This window comes from Spermophilus citellus (assembly GCF_964194105.1).
Source record: "Spermophilus citellus genome assembly, chromosome: 13".
NCBI lineage: Eukaryota > Metazoa > Chordata > Mammalia > Rodentia > Sciuridae > Spermophilus > Spermophilus citellus.
The window spans coordinates 81,848,550-81,865,263 of record NC_138193.1 but is presented as its reverse complement, the minus strand read 5'-3'; the positions used below and the strand labels follow the sequence as shown (position 1 = coordinate 81,865,263).

Genomic DNA, 16,714 nt, shown 5'->3' with positions numbered 1-16,714 from the left:
TCTTTGTTCAAATGGTAATTAGAACTGTTCAATAAGTAATGGCAGGTTTCATTTGTTTTAGGTGTCTGGCATTCTTTTTAGTTCTTTGGGTTTACAGGTCATTGCCATGTCAAAATGAATGCCAGTTTTCTTTTCATTTGTTGTATTTTAGATGAATTACACAATTTTATTGAGTTCTTCAAAGTTTCATTATTCATTTGTTAAGGAAAAATTAGTTTTTTGAGCACTATGTATATAGTACTATCCTAGATTCCTTGGGAATTAAAGTGAAATTTATTATAAATTTCTGTGTGCTGTTCCAAAATTTTTCTCATTCTTAGAGCTTAAATACAGTCATTTTATACTTTACCTTTAGTTACAGAATTTTAATATATTGCATGATAGATGTTTTTTACATATAGAATGCCTCAAGGGCAGTGAATTATGATCTTTTGTATTCATCTTTTATCTCTAAGCACATAACTGTTATAATTTTAAAACATGGAATTTATAGGTCCCTTATGATTATATCTCTTCTACAGAGTGATTTTTTTTTTGTTCCTTTTCATTTACATATTGTATGTGACTGATTTATAAAAATACGACCTCAAAGAGGATACTGTTGCAACTCACATGTATTTGATGTTCATAAAGTAAGCATATCAACTTCCTTGTACTTCAGTGTTGCCAACATCACAGGGCTGGTATCTTTAACCATTTCTGACCAACTAACACAGAGAGTTGGTTTTTTGGTTTGTTTTTGCAGTACTAAGGATTGAACCCAGGGGTGCTCTACCAATGAGTCATACCCCGAGCCCTTTTTGTTTTTTGTTTTTGAGACAGAGTCTCCTTAAATTGCCCAGGTTGGCCTTGGATTTGGGATCTTTCTGCCTCAACCTCCTGAATAGCTGGGATAATAGGTATTTGTCCCTACACACAGCCGGATAATTGTTGTTGTTGTTTCCTGCTTTACATTGACTTTGGTGTCTTGATCTAAGCCATGGATCAGCAAGCTATAGTACGTGGGCCAAATCTGATCTATCTTTTTTTGGTAAATAGTTTAATTGAAACACACACATATTCATTTATGTATTGCCTGCTTTCAGACTACAGTGGCAGAATTCAGTGGGTGCAACTGAAATTGCTTAAAATGCATAACTATCTGGCCCTTTACAAAAAAGGATTTTATATTGTTTTCTTCGTTCTAGTGGTAATTAGAATCCTACTTTGTAAATGTTCAATTAGTAATGGATAGGTTTCAGTTGTTTTAGTTGTCTAGCATCCTGTTATTATCCTTTGGGTTTAAAATCATTGTCATGTTAAGACAATGCCTATTTCCCAAACCCTGCTCTAAGTGAATGATTTTTAGAAATCAAGACAGTTTCTAATAATACTTAAAAAACATATATTTAAGACATATCCAGTGTTCAAAAATATGCAACTGAATTACTGAGTTTGATAAGATTGTGAGTCTTTCCATAAATTTCCAAATTAACTCTGAAATGAGTTGTTTTAAAACGTATTAGATTGGGCTGGAGTTGTGGCTCAGTGGTAGAGCGCTCACCTCAAACATGGGAGGCTCTAGGTTCAATCCTCAACACCACATACACGTAAATAAGTAAAATAAAGATGTTGTGTTCAACTACAGCTAAAAATAAATAAATAAAAATTTTTTTTTGAAAGGTAACAGATTAAGAACTGGGTTGTGGCTCAGTGGTAGGGTGCTTGCCTCACATACGTGAAGCACTGGGTTCGATCCCCAGCACCACATAAAAATAAAAACAAATAAAGGTATTGTGTCCACCTACAACTAAAATAAATAAGTCTGTCATGTTTTGAGCATGGCAGCCTCCCATATTCAAAACATCCTGCTCAGTGCTAGAGGTAACAAGGTTGAGAAGACAGACTGGCCTCTAGAGGGGGCAGGTAAGGGGAACAAGACGGTAAAGATGCAGCATGGGGAGCGCTGTATGGCATAGAAGGCGAGTTTATCCTTGGGGCCCCAGTTTAGTTGATGCTCCCAAGAAAGCCTTCAAGGAAGTGAGTTTGCGTGTACTTTGAGGAGAGACTGAGCAATAATGGAGGAACTCCAGGCCAGTGGGATCCTTAGATGGGAAGGGAAGGGGCAGAGCACAGTTGAAGAGCAGAAAGGTAGTGTGGCTGGTGTGGAAAAGGTGTGGTGAGCCATGGAAGGCTAGAGTGATAGACAGTGGAAAGGAATTTTTTTTTTTTAAGAGAGAGAGAATTTTTAATATTTATTTTTTAGTTTTCGACGGACACAACATCTTTGTTTGTATGTGGTGCCGAGGATCGAACCCGGGCCACACGCATGCCAGGCGAGCGCGCTACCGCTTGAGCCACATCCCAGCCCAGTGGAAATGAATTTTGAATAGAGAAGTATCATGGTCAGATTTGCACTTGAAGATCACTGTTTAGAAAATGGTTGGGGAAGGAAAGTAAGAGTAAGATGTACAGAGACCACTTCGGGGAGGAGAGGCAAGGACTTGAGCCCTGGAAATGGTGTGATATTTGGAAGTGATTGGCTTTTGCTTGTCAAAATTGAATTCCAGATTTCTGGTCAGCACAGTTAGGTGGACTGTCCTGCTATTCACCAAGCTCAGAAACCATGGCACAAAATCAGGTGAGGTCATTTTGAGTTGGCTCTATCCAAAAGTAGTGTTGAATCTGCTATCAACATGTTATATTGCTCTAAACTCGGAGAGGTCTTGAGCTAGAGATAGAAACACAGCTAAATCAGCACACAGTAATTATGTTTGAACCATAGACGAGATTTCTGAGGGAGAGCTGCAAGAAAAGGGCTTTGGATCAAGTCTTGAATAAATTCAACATTTACAGATCAAATAGTGTATGATAGCTAAAAATGGATAGCCAGGTCATATGGTTTTACAGAAGCCAAGAAGAGGAGTGTGTTTTAAGGAGGGAAAGAGATTTGTCAGATGTGAAAAAGAGCAATTTAGCACTAAAGAGGTTATGGTGATCTTCATGGGAGTGGTGAAGACTGCATATGAGCCACAGAAATGTGGGCAGTAGAGAGAGAGGGCGCTGGAGAGTGTCTTAAATGGGAGAAATGTGTGTAACCGGTAGTAAGAGGAAAGGGAAAGGTCAGGGAAGAGAACCAACTGTACAGAGTTCTCATGAGGGCTGATACCTTGGAACCCAGAGCACAGAGGAGGAAGGTATGGTTTGGGAGCTAGATAAAAGGAAGGGAAATTTCTTTCTTTTTTTTTTTAATATTTATTTTTTAGTTGTAGTTCAACACAATACCTTTATTTTATTTATTTATTTTTATGTAGTTCTGAGGATCAAACTCAGGGCCTTGCATATGCTAGGTGAGCACTCTAGCATATGCTGAGCCACAACCCCAGCCCCCAAATTATTTCTACTTATTTCTTTTTGTTGTGCTGGGAATTGTGCATTGTGCATGATAGGCAAGGGCTCTACCACTGAGCTATATCCCCAGCCTGGGCAATTTCATATAATGTGTCTTTTAAAAAAATTTTTATGTGTGTCTTAACAGTCACAAATTGTCACAATGATATCACTTGTCTCCTGAGATTTGACTTTAAGTACCTGGTTTTATAGAAGATATTTTAAGTGATTCACATGTGTGTAGTCTTGGCACACTTATTTTCCTTGTGTTTATGATAATTAAGAACAGTCATTTATTCAATCAAATAACATTCTCACTTGAGCAACTAAGTAAATTTGTGCTTCCTATTATTCTTTTTTCAGGCAGCTCAACTGTAAATTTGTATTCTCTCTTTTTCATCACATATTTTACATGTCAGAAATTTTCATTTCTGGGAATCTTCTGGCCAGTCATTTGACTTAAAGGAGCAATCATTTCTGTACATATATATTTTCTTAAATTGGTATTATATGACCTTGGAACTCTTATTCATTTTATTTTTTTTAATATTTATTTTTTAGTTTTCAGCGGACACAACATCTTTGTTTGTACATGCTGCTGAGGATCGAACCCGGGCCGCACGAATGCCAGGCGAGCCCGCTACCGCTTGAGCCACATCCCCAGCCCCTCTCTTATTCATTTTAAACTAGTACTTTCCATTCCATACTGAAAACTATTTCAACTGAAAACTACAAGAGAAGCACCCTCTGTCTGATTTAACATGTTTTTAAAACCAGTTTGTTAGGGGCTGGGGATGTAGTTCAGTGATAGAACGCTTACTTAACGTACATAAAGTCCAAGGTTCAGTATCTAGTACTGCAGAAAAATAAAACCAATTTGTCTTAAATACTTTGGTGACACAGGTTAGAGGTATAAATAATAGCCCTGTTTTTACAAACTGGGACCTTAGTGCACATAGAGGTTAAATGATTTCTTCTGGTGGTAGTTGCAAGGATGTCAGTGAGAGTTACATTAATAGTGTAGAAAGAAATCTTAAGTAGGGTCTTTGCTCTCAGGCAGACCAAGTCTCATACAGTAGACTTTGAATGTTAAATAGAATTGTGGGAAAGAGGAAATCCCTGAGCCAACTCTGTTGAGATTCCAAGTGTATTGGTAGTTGTGACATCTCAGTAGCCATGGGGAAGCAGTGTGGTCTCCATAACAGAATAGTCTCCATTCATTCATTCAGCATTGATTTCTAAACTTGCTTATTTTCTGTCTACCAAATAGGAAAGTTCATCTAGAATGAAAGCTACTCAGTGTAGGAGATTTACCAGGCTCTGAATTATATGCAAAATGAGTCATGTCTGTCGTGTGCACCTGTGAAGTACTCTTGGCCATGGCTTCTAAACACGGGACTTAGCCTGTTGTAGATGGGGACAAGTTAGCCATGTTTGCACAGGAAGTAGTAAGAGATGTCTGGACTGCCCATTTCTATTGAAATGTGTAGTGGCTCTGTTGACTTAGTTTCTAGGAAATGTGCATGTCTCCTTTTTCCTCCTAAAAATTGTTTTCTTAAAAAGAAACAACTTGAAGCTCAAAGTTATTGGTTTTTCTAATTTTAAATGCTACTTAGGAATAGGGCAGGTACTTAGAGGCTCCTGAAGTGCTCGCTCACTGTCAGTGCTTGTGGCACCCCCTCTAAAGCTGGGGTGCAGTCAGGTACTTTCTCAGCAGCAGCAGAGGACAGTGCTTTCCCTACTCACACAGTGCTGCCTTAAACCTGATTTATTTTACCCCAGAATGATTCTGTTTGCTTAGAAGAATTTATGATAAATGATGAAAGCCTGATAGCTTGTATCTTTCAAAAGTATCTGATGATATTCCAATGAAATTGCATTTGGACCGACAGAGATAACTGTATTTACTTTGTTGAATATAAGGCACAAGAGATTTGTTGTTACATATCCTTGTTTTATAAATGTGGGTGATTAATACCTTGCTTTTACCAGTTTCTTTCTTTTTCACTGAATCTTTTAAGGTTTATTTAGTTGAAGTAAATTAGTAAGGAGATGTGATGCTTCTTGCCTTGTTATACAAATCATTTTTATCACCTCACTTTACATCTCACTGAAAGCAGCAAACCAAATCCCAACCAAATATCCACCAGCAATGGCAAGCCTGGCGCTGTGAATGGAGCTGTGGGGACCACGTTCCAGCCCCAGAACCCCCTATTAGGGCGAGCCTGTGAGAGCTGCTACGGTAAGTTTGCTCCAGCTGGGCTTTGTTTTCCTATTGGAGAGACCTGCCTTCTGTTTGTGCAGGGAACAGCCCTGCACTGTGGGGTGGGATTGATGAGCATCGTGGGGTCAGCACATTGTAGAGGCAGGGCATTGTCTCCTCATAGTGAATAGGGACCTGTCCTTGCCTTCTGCAGGGAATGAAGGGGCCGATCACTGGGTACTTATTCTGTGCCATACATCAAGGTAGATATTGGGTTTCCTTTGCTTTGGAAGAGCTCTATTGTGTGTTTAATGGCAGTGTTTGCTCAACTGTGCAAGGTTGGATTAGCTTTGGCCAAGCCATGGTCTCATGATACATACCAAATTTCCTTTTGGAGTTTTTTAGTATTATTTGACAAATTAAAGGTGCCTGGTAATTCTGTAGGAAAGGCTTATCTGGGGATAAACTGGTATTTCAGGGCACCAGTTTGGGAGATGTTGATCTGTGACATTTGCTTTTGGCCTTAGATCTCTGCTGTTATTTATCTATGCTGGCAGTATTTTCTGTGCCATGGGTGTTAAATGGGGATGGTGAGATGAACTGATAGGTTGTTGTTTACTTAAGTTTCAAGCAACAATAGAATGACCCCACACACACCTCTTTTGGTACTAAGGATTGAACCCAGTCGCACACTACCACTGAGCTACATCCCTGTCTCTTTTTAAAAAATCTTTTGAGCCATGCATAGTGGCACACCCCTATAATCCCAGTGGCTCGGAAGGTGAGTTCAAAGCCAGCCTCAGCAATTTAGCAACTCATTGAGACCATGTCTCTAACTAAAATACAGAAAGGGCTGGGGATATGGCTCAGGGATTAAGTGCCCCTGGGTTCAATCCCCAGTATCAAAAAAAAAAAAAAAAAAAAGAAAAGAAAAGAAAAAAAATTTTTTTTGAGACAGGATATTGCTTAGTTGCCTTCAGACTCCTCCTGCCTCAGCCTCCTGAGTAGCTGACTTGTGGTCTGAGCAACTGGCTAGTATGATCTCTTAATGGGGCATTGGTGACATCATCTGTTTTCTTTCAATGAAGGTAGCCTGGGGTGGGAGAGGAAAGGAAGCACATGTTTATTGAAAGTCTACCTGTACCCAGTGTTTGGCTCTCGGCAGATCTTTGTGGGGGTAGATGAACCTACTCACTGCCTAGGGACATGGGAGAGGGACTTTAAGACTCAGTCTGCTCTATATCCCACATTAAGTGTCAGCATTAGAAAAGACTTTTAAAATCAAATCATATAATTATTTCTCTTGACTCTAAGGAAGACTTGAGCCACACCAAGTATTGACTTTCTAGAAATGAGACATGAACATGTGTCTAACCATTCTCTGTACCATCAGAGCACAAAGAAAATCAGTTTGCAAAAAAAAATTAGATTCTTTTGGTCAAGATTTCATATGGATAGCATTGATAGTGCCTCTGAATTGGAAGTTCTTGGATTTTGAAATTCATTATATTTATGTGAAAATAAAAAGAACCATGCACACAAGTGGTAGTGGCTTGGTTGTTTTTTAAGATGGGATCTCACTATGGTCCCAGTCTGTCCTCAAACTCCTAGGATCAAATTATCCTCCTGCCTCAGCCTCTTTTTTTTTTTTTTTTACATTGAACTCACAGTTCTCCTGCAACCACCTCCTGAGCCACTTGGATTACAGGTGTATGTCACTGTGCCTAACTTTTGTTTTTCATTTTTAATTTGAATAGAAAAAACTTTAAAATTCTACTTGTGAGTCTTTTTTTAGTGGTGAGAGATATGGGGACATTGATGCCTAAGCAAATTGCTAATGAGTTTAAACCTCAAGCTGTTTTTCATAAGATCAGTGAACAGAAAAGTTAAATAAAAATTTAAACTAACTGTGATATTATTTCCATAAATAAAAATATATACATATTTATTCACAAATTGCTTTAACCTTATATACAGTGATAAATGTCAATGCACTTCTGTCTGGGTTAGGTCCTACTATTGGAAGGAAATTCTCCCTCAATGTAAATCAACCCAAGGAATTTAATGCAATTCACAGCCACTCAAAATAATAATAATAAGAAGAAGGGTTGGGGGATTCTAGAATTGTGATGCACACCTGTGATATAAGTTACTTGAAAAAGCATCACAGGAAAAATTTATTCTCTCTCTCTCTCTCTCTCTTTCTATATATATATATATATATATACACACACACACACACACACACACACACACACACACAAGTAGTGACTGCCTCAGCCTCTTGATTAGCTGGTGCTATAGGTGCTCCCTACTGCACCTGGCAATCTGTCTTCTTTTTTCACTTTCAAACCTTTTCTTTCTTTTTTGGCACTGGGGATTGAACCCAGGTGTGCTTTACTACTGAGAATATCCCTAGCCCTTTTTGTTTTTTTTATTATGAGACAAGATCTCATGAAGTTGCTGAGGGTCTAAGTTGCTAAGGCTGGCCTCAAATTTATGATCCTTCTGCCTCAGCCTCTCGAATTCCTGAGATTGCAGGCACATGCCACTGTGCCCAGCTTTCAAATCTCTTTCACATTCATGTGTGAAATACTGATTTAAATACTTAATTGTCATTTTTATGTGTGTCTGACATACAAGTGATTTTAATTTTATATTTTTGATCAACATGTTGTTAATATCTATCATAAAATGTATCTTAATATACATAAAAGATTTATACTAGAGCCAGATGCAGTGGTATACGCCCATAATACCAGCAGATTGGGAGGCTGAGACAGGAGGATCATGAGTTCAAAGCCTGCCCCAGCAACATCAACAAGGTCCTAAGCAACTCAGGCAGACCCTGTCTGTAAATAAAATACAAAAAAGGGCTGGGGATGTGGCTTAGTGGTTAAGCACCTGTGAGTTCAATCCCTGGTGCCCAAATAAATAAATAAATAAATAAATAAATAAATAAATAAGATTTATACTTACAGAATGATAGAATTTGGTGTTTTCTATTTGTCAAGCGATATTTACTTCTTTTCTTCTTTTTCTTTTGGTACCAAGGATTGAGCCTAGGTGTGCTGTATCCTCAGCCCTTTTCTTATTTTGAAACAAGGTTTTGCTAAATTGTCCAGGTTGACCTCAAACTTGGAATCCACCTGTCTCAGGCTCCTGGAATATAAGTGTGTGTCACTGTGCCCAGCTGATATTTGCTCTTTAATTGAATTCAAGTTAATTATACATCAAATTTTATATTCAGAATCCAACACAGAGCCATGACTTGATGCTGTGGATTCTTAAAATTTGTGTTTAAAAAATAAACCTGGCAGACACAATGGCACACACATGTAACCCTAGCTGAGTTGGGAAGCTGAGGCAGAAGGATCACAGGTTCAAAACCAGCTGGACAATTTAGCAAGCCCTATCTTAAAAGGGTTGGGAGTAGGGGGCAGTGGTGCCCACCTGTAACTCCAGCACCTCGAAAGGCAGAGGCCAGAGGGAGAATCTTAAGTTTGAGCCTCAGCAATGTAGTGAGACCCTGTCTCAAAATAAGAAAAAGGGCTGGGGGTATGGGTTGGTGGTGAAGAGCCTCTGGGTTCAATAATAATAGTGAAACATAAATAAATATAAAAACTTATTATTTGTTTCAAATTGTAAAAGGGAAGGTTTTTAAAAAGGCTTATATTTGCAAGGAATCCTCTAGAAATAAGAAGTACATATGTTACCAATAATCTACAAGACAGTAAATGTAATAGTCACTATATTTTCTCATTCTCTTTCTTTTGGAGGGAGGGGCTAGTGCTGCGGATTGAACCCAGGCACATGGTAAGCCTGAGCTCTGCCACTGAACCTCACCCTTAGGGCATATTTGGTTGTGGTTGACATTGGTTTGTAAAGTGTTGACACCTTTAATGTACTATCAGAACATTTTTATATGATGGAGGTAACTAACAGATCAGAGTAAGATTTTTCCAAAGAAAAGTCAGAGGTTTTAGGTACTTAGTTCACTTAATGTTTCAACATCAGTGTTTTCTGTCCTAGACTTGGATCCAAAAAAATCATGGGTGTGCTTTTAATGTTACATCACACCAATTTAAGCTGCAAAGATTGCTTCATACCACCTCACAGTGTTCAGTCAAGGAATGAATCCGCTGCAGTTTAGGTCTTTGGTTTATTGTGATGGTAATGGCATGTGCTCACTTGATAGGGATTTATAGTCTAAAAAGTAATTCTGGTTTTAAAGGAAGAAATCCTAAAGTAAGTATTTGTTGACTAAAATAAAGGAATGGCAAAGAGATTCCTGTTTCCATTAGATTCCTGGCTTTATCAATGGGACATCTCTGAGTGCCTTAAACCCCTGGAGTGGTTTCTGAATCTGGGTTTAGATTTTAAATACTGCAATAATTCCTCTTCTTCCTTCTCCTCATCATCTTTCTGAAAACTTTTTTCCAGAAATGTGCATAATAAGAGTATTTTTAATTAACACAAACTCCCTAGCAGCATGATGCCTACTTAGGAGACTCCACCTAATAGCCTCTTAATAGGTGCCACAGACACTGGATATATATAGTAGAAATAAATATTTGGTTTATTGAATCCTGAGTATTGAAAAATATGTGCATATATTATGTTTGGCTTTTAAGCTAGGGAAAGAAAAATAACATTGTAAACTAAAGGTGACTTTGGGATATTTGAATTGATGTTATAAATTTCCTTGCATTCTTTTTCTTCTTCCTCCATCTGCAGCTACACAGTCTCACCAGTGGTATTCTTGGGGCCCACCCAATATGCAGTGTAGATTATGTGCAACTTGTTGGCTGTATTGGAAAAAATATGGAGGCCTGAAAATGCCCACCCAGTCAGAAGAAGAAAAGTTATCTCCCAGTCCAACTACAGAGGTATGTGAGCTGTAGGCTTTTAGTATTGAAGTATGTCATTCATAATTTTCAATAGTGAGCTCATTCCTTGGGAATTTAAATTATCCTATACTGTACTAGCAGTATAATGGAAACACAGTATAGGATAATTTAAAGATGAGTAAAGCTGTTTTTATAGCTAAACATAGCACCAAGGTATTCAGAGTGGGTGTGGAGAGAGGAGCAGGGAAAAATCAAATGTTTTCAGGTATTCAAAATATTAGTCTTGTGAGATACTCAGAAAAAAGAATAATGTGTGTGGGAGGTGTTGACATAAATGGAGAGCTTACAAATTGTTTGTTTTAATTGCTTTTTAAAAATAGTTTGTAACCTTTGACTACTTTTGAAAATGTCTTAGTAGACTAAATAATAAACACAAATTAAACATTTTCTATGCCCCTAGCTGTTGTGGAGGGACAAGAAGTTCTTGGATGCAATCTTGAAGGGAATAGTAATTGAATATGATTTTGATAAAATCCTCAGAGATTAATGATGTCAGGCACCTATGTCTGCCAGAGGGAAACTGTTCTTTTTCATTGCTGATGGGATATCAATACTCCATATTAAAAAATCCAGTGATCTCATTGACAATCTCCTTACTATTATGTATGCAATTTGGGATTGTTTGTATTAAACTCTCCACCCAGTTCCCTTCTATATCATAAGATTTATGTTTTCTATCAAAGTTAAACCTGTAACACAAAACAGACGTGTTTACTGTAACTTAAATGTCACATGTATAGTGGAGCCATCTTAAATTAGGAAACCATGTGGTCAGAATGGAGCCATTTTTAAATTCCCCTAAAAGGTATCCAGTCACAACTGTAGCGCTTTTCTATGCCCTTGCCAATTTTAAATTGGCTAATCTTGTAGATTCCTATCAGAGCGAAAGAGAGCTTCGTTAGGGATAAAAACTGGCCAACTGCCCTTCCAGGTATGGCCAGGTTCCCTCTGGGGGTGCACCCTTCTGTACAAGTACAGTTCTCGCCTTGCTGACCCACTTCTAAGCATTCGTTTGATTTCTTGCAGTACTTCAGTATTTCTAATCTGTACTCCCTGCCTTCTTCTCCAGAATGCTCGATTTTTAAAGTCTTTCTTTTAGGGGCAGGGTCCTAAGTTATAGATGCATCAGAGGATGATTTGAATTTCAGGCTTTTCTTTGAGCATGATGCAGGTGGTAATGTGTTTTGACAAGTTCTATCCTTTAAATGTTCATTGGTTTCTGATTTTGCAGGACCCCCGAGTTAGAAGTCACCTGTCTCGGCAGGCTATGCAGGGGATGCCTGTCCGAAACACTGGGAGTCCAAAGTCTGCAGTGAAGACCCGCCAAGCTTTCTTCCTTCATACTACGTATTTCACAAAGTTTGCTCGTCAGGTCTGCAAAAATACCCTACGGTTGCGGCAGGCAGCAAGACGGCCGTTTGTTGCTATTAATTATGCTGCCATTAGGGCAGAATGTAAGACGTTTTTAAATTCTTAACCTTATATGTTGTGCTTTTCTGACCATTTTCTCTTCCTTTCTCTCTCCCTCTCCCTCTCCCCCTCCCCCCCCTTTCTTTTGTTTGCAATAAACATAAGTTCTGTGTACAGCCTTTTATTTGTTTTTTTGTTTTGTTTTGTTTTGTTTTGTTTTTTTTTAAATTGTTTTTGTCTGCTGCCATTTGTATCATGCCAACCTAGGGGGAAAATCTCTGTAAATCTTTATCAGAGTAGCACTCAGCAGAAGATTGGGAGATGACCCTATCCAGTGGGGTTTTGTGATGGAATTGTTGAAAGAGCCCTTACTGAAGCACTTTTACCTCTTAGGTAGTACTGCAACATAACCCCTGAGGATGGTGTTATAATGAAACTCCCTATTTGAGACAGCACAGTCCTGTCTTATGTGGATTCATTAGGCTTAAATAAAATTAATTTATAATCATTAGAAATTGTATGTCTTTGTAAACCTCTCATTTTCCCAAGAAGCTTTTGCAAATCATATAATGTTATGGAAATTTATAGTGCTTCATAACAAATGCTGTATTTACTAGAAGGTTTAGCAAATTATAAATAAATTATAAAATCATTTTTGGGTGAATTTTCTGAAAGTGCACATTTAGTTTTTACAACGTACGTAGCCTCTAAATTTTTGGTTGAGCAGTCTTATTTGTCTAATTTGGTTTCCATTTCATAATCATATCATATTACCACATAACATTTACATGATTCATTGTTCATTTTCAACATATTCAGTCTTGCTTATGTTTCATTTTTTTGTTAGAACCAAAGTCCTATGTATCAGTGAACTGTGGATTGTTCTGCTACTACCATGTATCTGAAAACATGTACATAATTTGTGTGTTAGCTCTGTGGTCACACTCCTCCTGGAGTAGTTTTTTTTCCCTAAAGGATGAGAAAACCCTTGTCTGGATTAACAGAAAGTCTTAAGACGTTCAAATGCTTTATATGTGAAATGAGAAATCTCATTATAAGATGTTCCACTTTAAGGAGGAGGTCCGTGACAGGAATGATGACCGAAAAAATATTTTTTGTTTCTAACAATAATGTTCAGTAGAAACTTGGAAGTTGAAAGGCTTTAAACTTAAAGATAAAAGCTCTGTAAGATGAAGAAAAGTGCTTTGTAAAGAAGGGAAGTTGGCTGCAGTGTCAGTGTTGCCGTAACATGTCGGAGTTCATGGACTCATGTTATCACTTTCTTCCCCATTTTAAGGAACTGGAGAATAAATATATTTGTCCAAACTGTTCAGTTAATTTAAAGCAGATATATTTATATATAATTTCTTAAATAAAAAGAATAGTTCAAACCTTTGGAAAAAAATGAATGAAATTCTTCCATTAAAATTGGCTGGGATTCTATATCATCTTTGTTCCTATGAATGGAAAAGAAACCATCACCAACTAAATTGGCTGCTCAGAAAGCTGCTTTTCCCCCTGGCTCTTTGTTAATTTTCAGTTAATTTACACATTGTCTTTATTCTGATTATTCTGGAATCAAGTCTGCTTTTCTGTCACCCCATTCTATTTTTTTTCCTTTGATTAAAGGACCATGCTGCTAAAAAAGGATCACAATTAAGTTACCTGCATTTCATTTCTACAGAAAATAATAGTAAAAAGAAAAATCATTTGTTTTGGTGAGATTTAAAGAAAAAGAAACTTGCAAATCAAATTTCTTTTTAAAGAACATATACTATTTTGTATTTAGCTTAGTCACTCTTAACATAATCAGTTTTACTTTAAGATTTAAAATTAGTGTTTCAGCAGCCATCAGTTATTTTCTTTTCAGACAAGCAACTAATGAATTATTTTCCTTGCATCTAATTGATTCTTAAATTATCTTTTACCTTCCTATAGTACATGATTATAAGCTCTTCACCAGATCCCTTGATCTTGGTTTGTTAGAAGATTAGATGTTAATAACCTGATGTCTACCAGCAACCAAGTCTGTGGTCCCCTGAAATGAATTGTCTTCCCCCCCCAGTAAACTTTTCCCCAAAAAGGTTAAGGATCACTGAGATGCAGTATAAATGTACTTTGAGTTCGAGTGGGAGTTGGTAATTCTGAAAATATTGATCGGGAGTTCTAATTGATACATTTTAGAATAATTGATCATCATGTTGAAAAAAGAAAATAGTTTGTGAACTTGAGACTCCTTATTTTTAAGCACAGTAGAAATTGATCCCTTTGATCTTTTCTTTCCTTGGGAGCAACATTATAACCAGTGTCATAGCCAGAGTCTGTAGAGTGACAGCCTGTAAGAGTGAAACAGCAAGCTAAGGAGAGAAACTCAAGTAGATCAGGGAGATCGGGGTCCTCAATTATGACTTCTAAGGTCATCCCTGTTTGGGATCAAATTGGTACTAGGGATCAAACCCAGGGGTGCTCTGCCTCAGCCTTCCAAGTTGTAGGGATTACAGGCATTCACCAACATGCCTGGCCTTAGAGGAAATTTTTTCAGTTGATTACGGGAACACTTTTTGGCTTCATTTTCATTAAGAAGCTTGTACTAAGGCATATAGTATGGTAAAAAGGGAATCAGCAAGAAGTAGCAATGTGTAAACTGGGTGTGGTGGCACACACCTTTTATCCCAGTGACTCAGGAGGCTGAGGCAGGAGGATCCAAGTTTCAGGCCAGCCTCAGCAACTTAACAAGACCCTTACTCAAAATAAAAAGGGTTGGGGTTGTAGCTCAGTAGTAAAGCACTCCTCTGTTCAATCCCCAGAACACAAAGGTAGTGATGTCTATGGGAAGGGAAACGAACACTAAGAGAAAGGGGTGGGAAACAGATTTACAGTGTTCTTCCTTTTAAATGCTTCCAATTGGTACTATAGAAATGTTTCCTACCAAAGAAATTTTTTCTTAGGAACTGAAGTATATGGTAAGATCAACAAATGTTTAAGATTAAACATGTGAGCTGGGCATGATGGTGCATGCCTGTGATCCCAATGACTTAGGAGGCCAAGGCAGGAGGATTGTGAGTCGAGGCCATCCTAAGCAACTTAGTGAAACCCTGTCTCAAAATGAAAAAAAAACAAACATGAAAAAATTATTTTTAAAACTGATTTTTTCCAAATATATAAACACTTGTTTTAATAATATAATACACTTTCGTGTAGGAATATGTAAGTTCATACCAAAGATTCTAGTATTAGTAAAATGCCTAAGTCAAGTCTACCATGCAGATAGTGCTTATTCAGGATGGATTAGGAGGCTAAGACCTAAAATAAAGTACCATGTCCTTGACAGGGTTTGTACCCAACCAGCACAGGTAGTAACACAATATCAAGTTTAGACATCCTGTCTCTTCCCCTTGTGATGCTCTTTCCCTCCATTTTAAAAAAATGGTGTTTCTCCTTTGTTATTACCACTAAACCTTCCTTCAGAGTTACCAGGTGACTGTCCGTGATGCACAGTCTCTCAAACACCAGATGAGCACAGGATTATCACTCTTTGAGATTCAGGATCCTCACACTGACATTAAGTAGTAGGTGTGTTAGAATTCTGTCAATGAAACTAACATTGCTAGAAAAATAGGTCCTGATGATTTGCCAGTCACCTTGGCAGTTTGCATAGGTAATAAAGTGCTTCTGAATCAACACCAGCCTTTCATGGCAGCAATACTCCCCAGTGTCAAGTGATTTTTGGAGTCACTGAGAGCCATTTTTCTGTTTGAAGACAGGAATACAACTTTGGAAAGTATCCCAAGACCCCATTTCATGAAAAATTAATTAAATTCAAGTTTTCCTAGAGATTTCTCAGCAGAAGTTACTATTAGCAGTTATATAGAGAGACTTTTCTTAAATGTTAAGCTCTGGAACATCAGTAGAGAAGAGTTTTGGTTTACTTATTTTAGTACTTTACATTTTTTTTAAAGGTACAAAAGTGGTTATAAATCTAATCACCTCTGTCATTCCTGATTGACTCTCTTCAGAGGTAACGTTTATCATCATCTTGAGTATCCAGAGATATTCTATACATCTGTAAGAATCCACATAGGTCTATTCTTTGTTTCTCTATAGTTTTACTGTTCTGTGCCTTGCTTTCTTAATATATCATGAAGAGCTACTTCCTTTTTTTTTTTTTGCCTGCTGCTTAATTATTTTGTCATACTTCAATTTAACCAGTTCCCTGTTAAAAAAATCATATTCCCAATATTTTCTGGTATGATGTTGGAATCCGTGTCCTTATACAGATATGATTTCACATTGATGATTAAAATGGGCATGTGTTGAGACGGGTTGTAGGGTTGTAGCTTAGTGATAGAGCCCAATGTTTAGCATGCTCTTGAGGCCTTAGGTTCAATCCCTGGCACCAAACAAACAAACAAAACATGTTTATAGTATTTTATGAGGTAGAATCCTAAATGAAAACCTGGATCATGGAACATGCACTTTTTAATTTTGATAGTTGTGACCCAAGTGCCCTTAGAAAACCTTCAGTTTACATCCCATCTGGACAATGCCTGTTTCTCTAGAATCTTGCCAGCAATGTTGTCCATCTTCAAAGCCTTAACTAATTGGTAGGTAAAGCATAACTGACATTAGATTACATTTTTCATTTTAAATGAGATAGAAACCATTATATTTATTTGAAATCTTGTGTTTTCTGTCAGCTGTTTTTATTCTGGTCTGTTTTCTGTTAGAAGCCTTCCAGACTTTTGGAAATTTTGTATCTAACAGCTCTTGGTCTGTGATATGTGATATAAATACTTCCCTCATTTTTGTCTTTGACCTTGTT

General features: G+C 37.5%; 1 protein-coding gene across 8 annotated transcripts in view; it reads left to right on the top strand.

Annotated features, from left to right (window-relative positions):
* MTA3 (metastasis associated 1 family member 3) overlaps positions 1 to 16,714 on the top strand; it is a gene marked incomplete at its 3' end in the record, with an annotated part of 145,274 nt that overhangs the window by 107,415 nt on the left and 21,145 nt on the right. For 5 of the 8 annotated variants that reach the window (XR_014018547.1, XM_081264658.1, XM_081264653.1 and 2 more), the window contains 3 exons: positions 5,487 to 5,611; positions 10,310 to 10,461; positions 11,714 to 11,936. Coding sequence is in view for 7 of the 8 variants with exons in the window: in XM_081264658.1 (XP_081120784.1) it covers positions 5,487 to 5,611; positions 10,310 to 10,461; positions 11,714 to 11,936 (500 nt within the window). Of the gene's footprint in view, positions 1 to 5,486; positions 5,612 to 10,309; positions 10,462 to 11,713; positions 13,302 to 16,714 lie in introns of those variants that run through there. The other 3 variants (XM_081264654.1, XM_081264656.1, XM_081264659.1) reach the window with 2 other exon arrangements.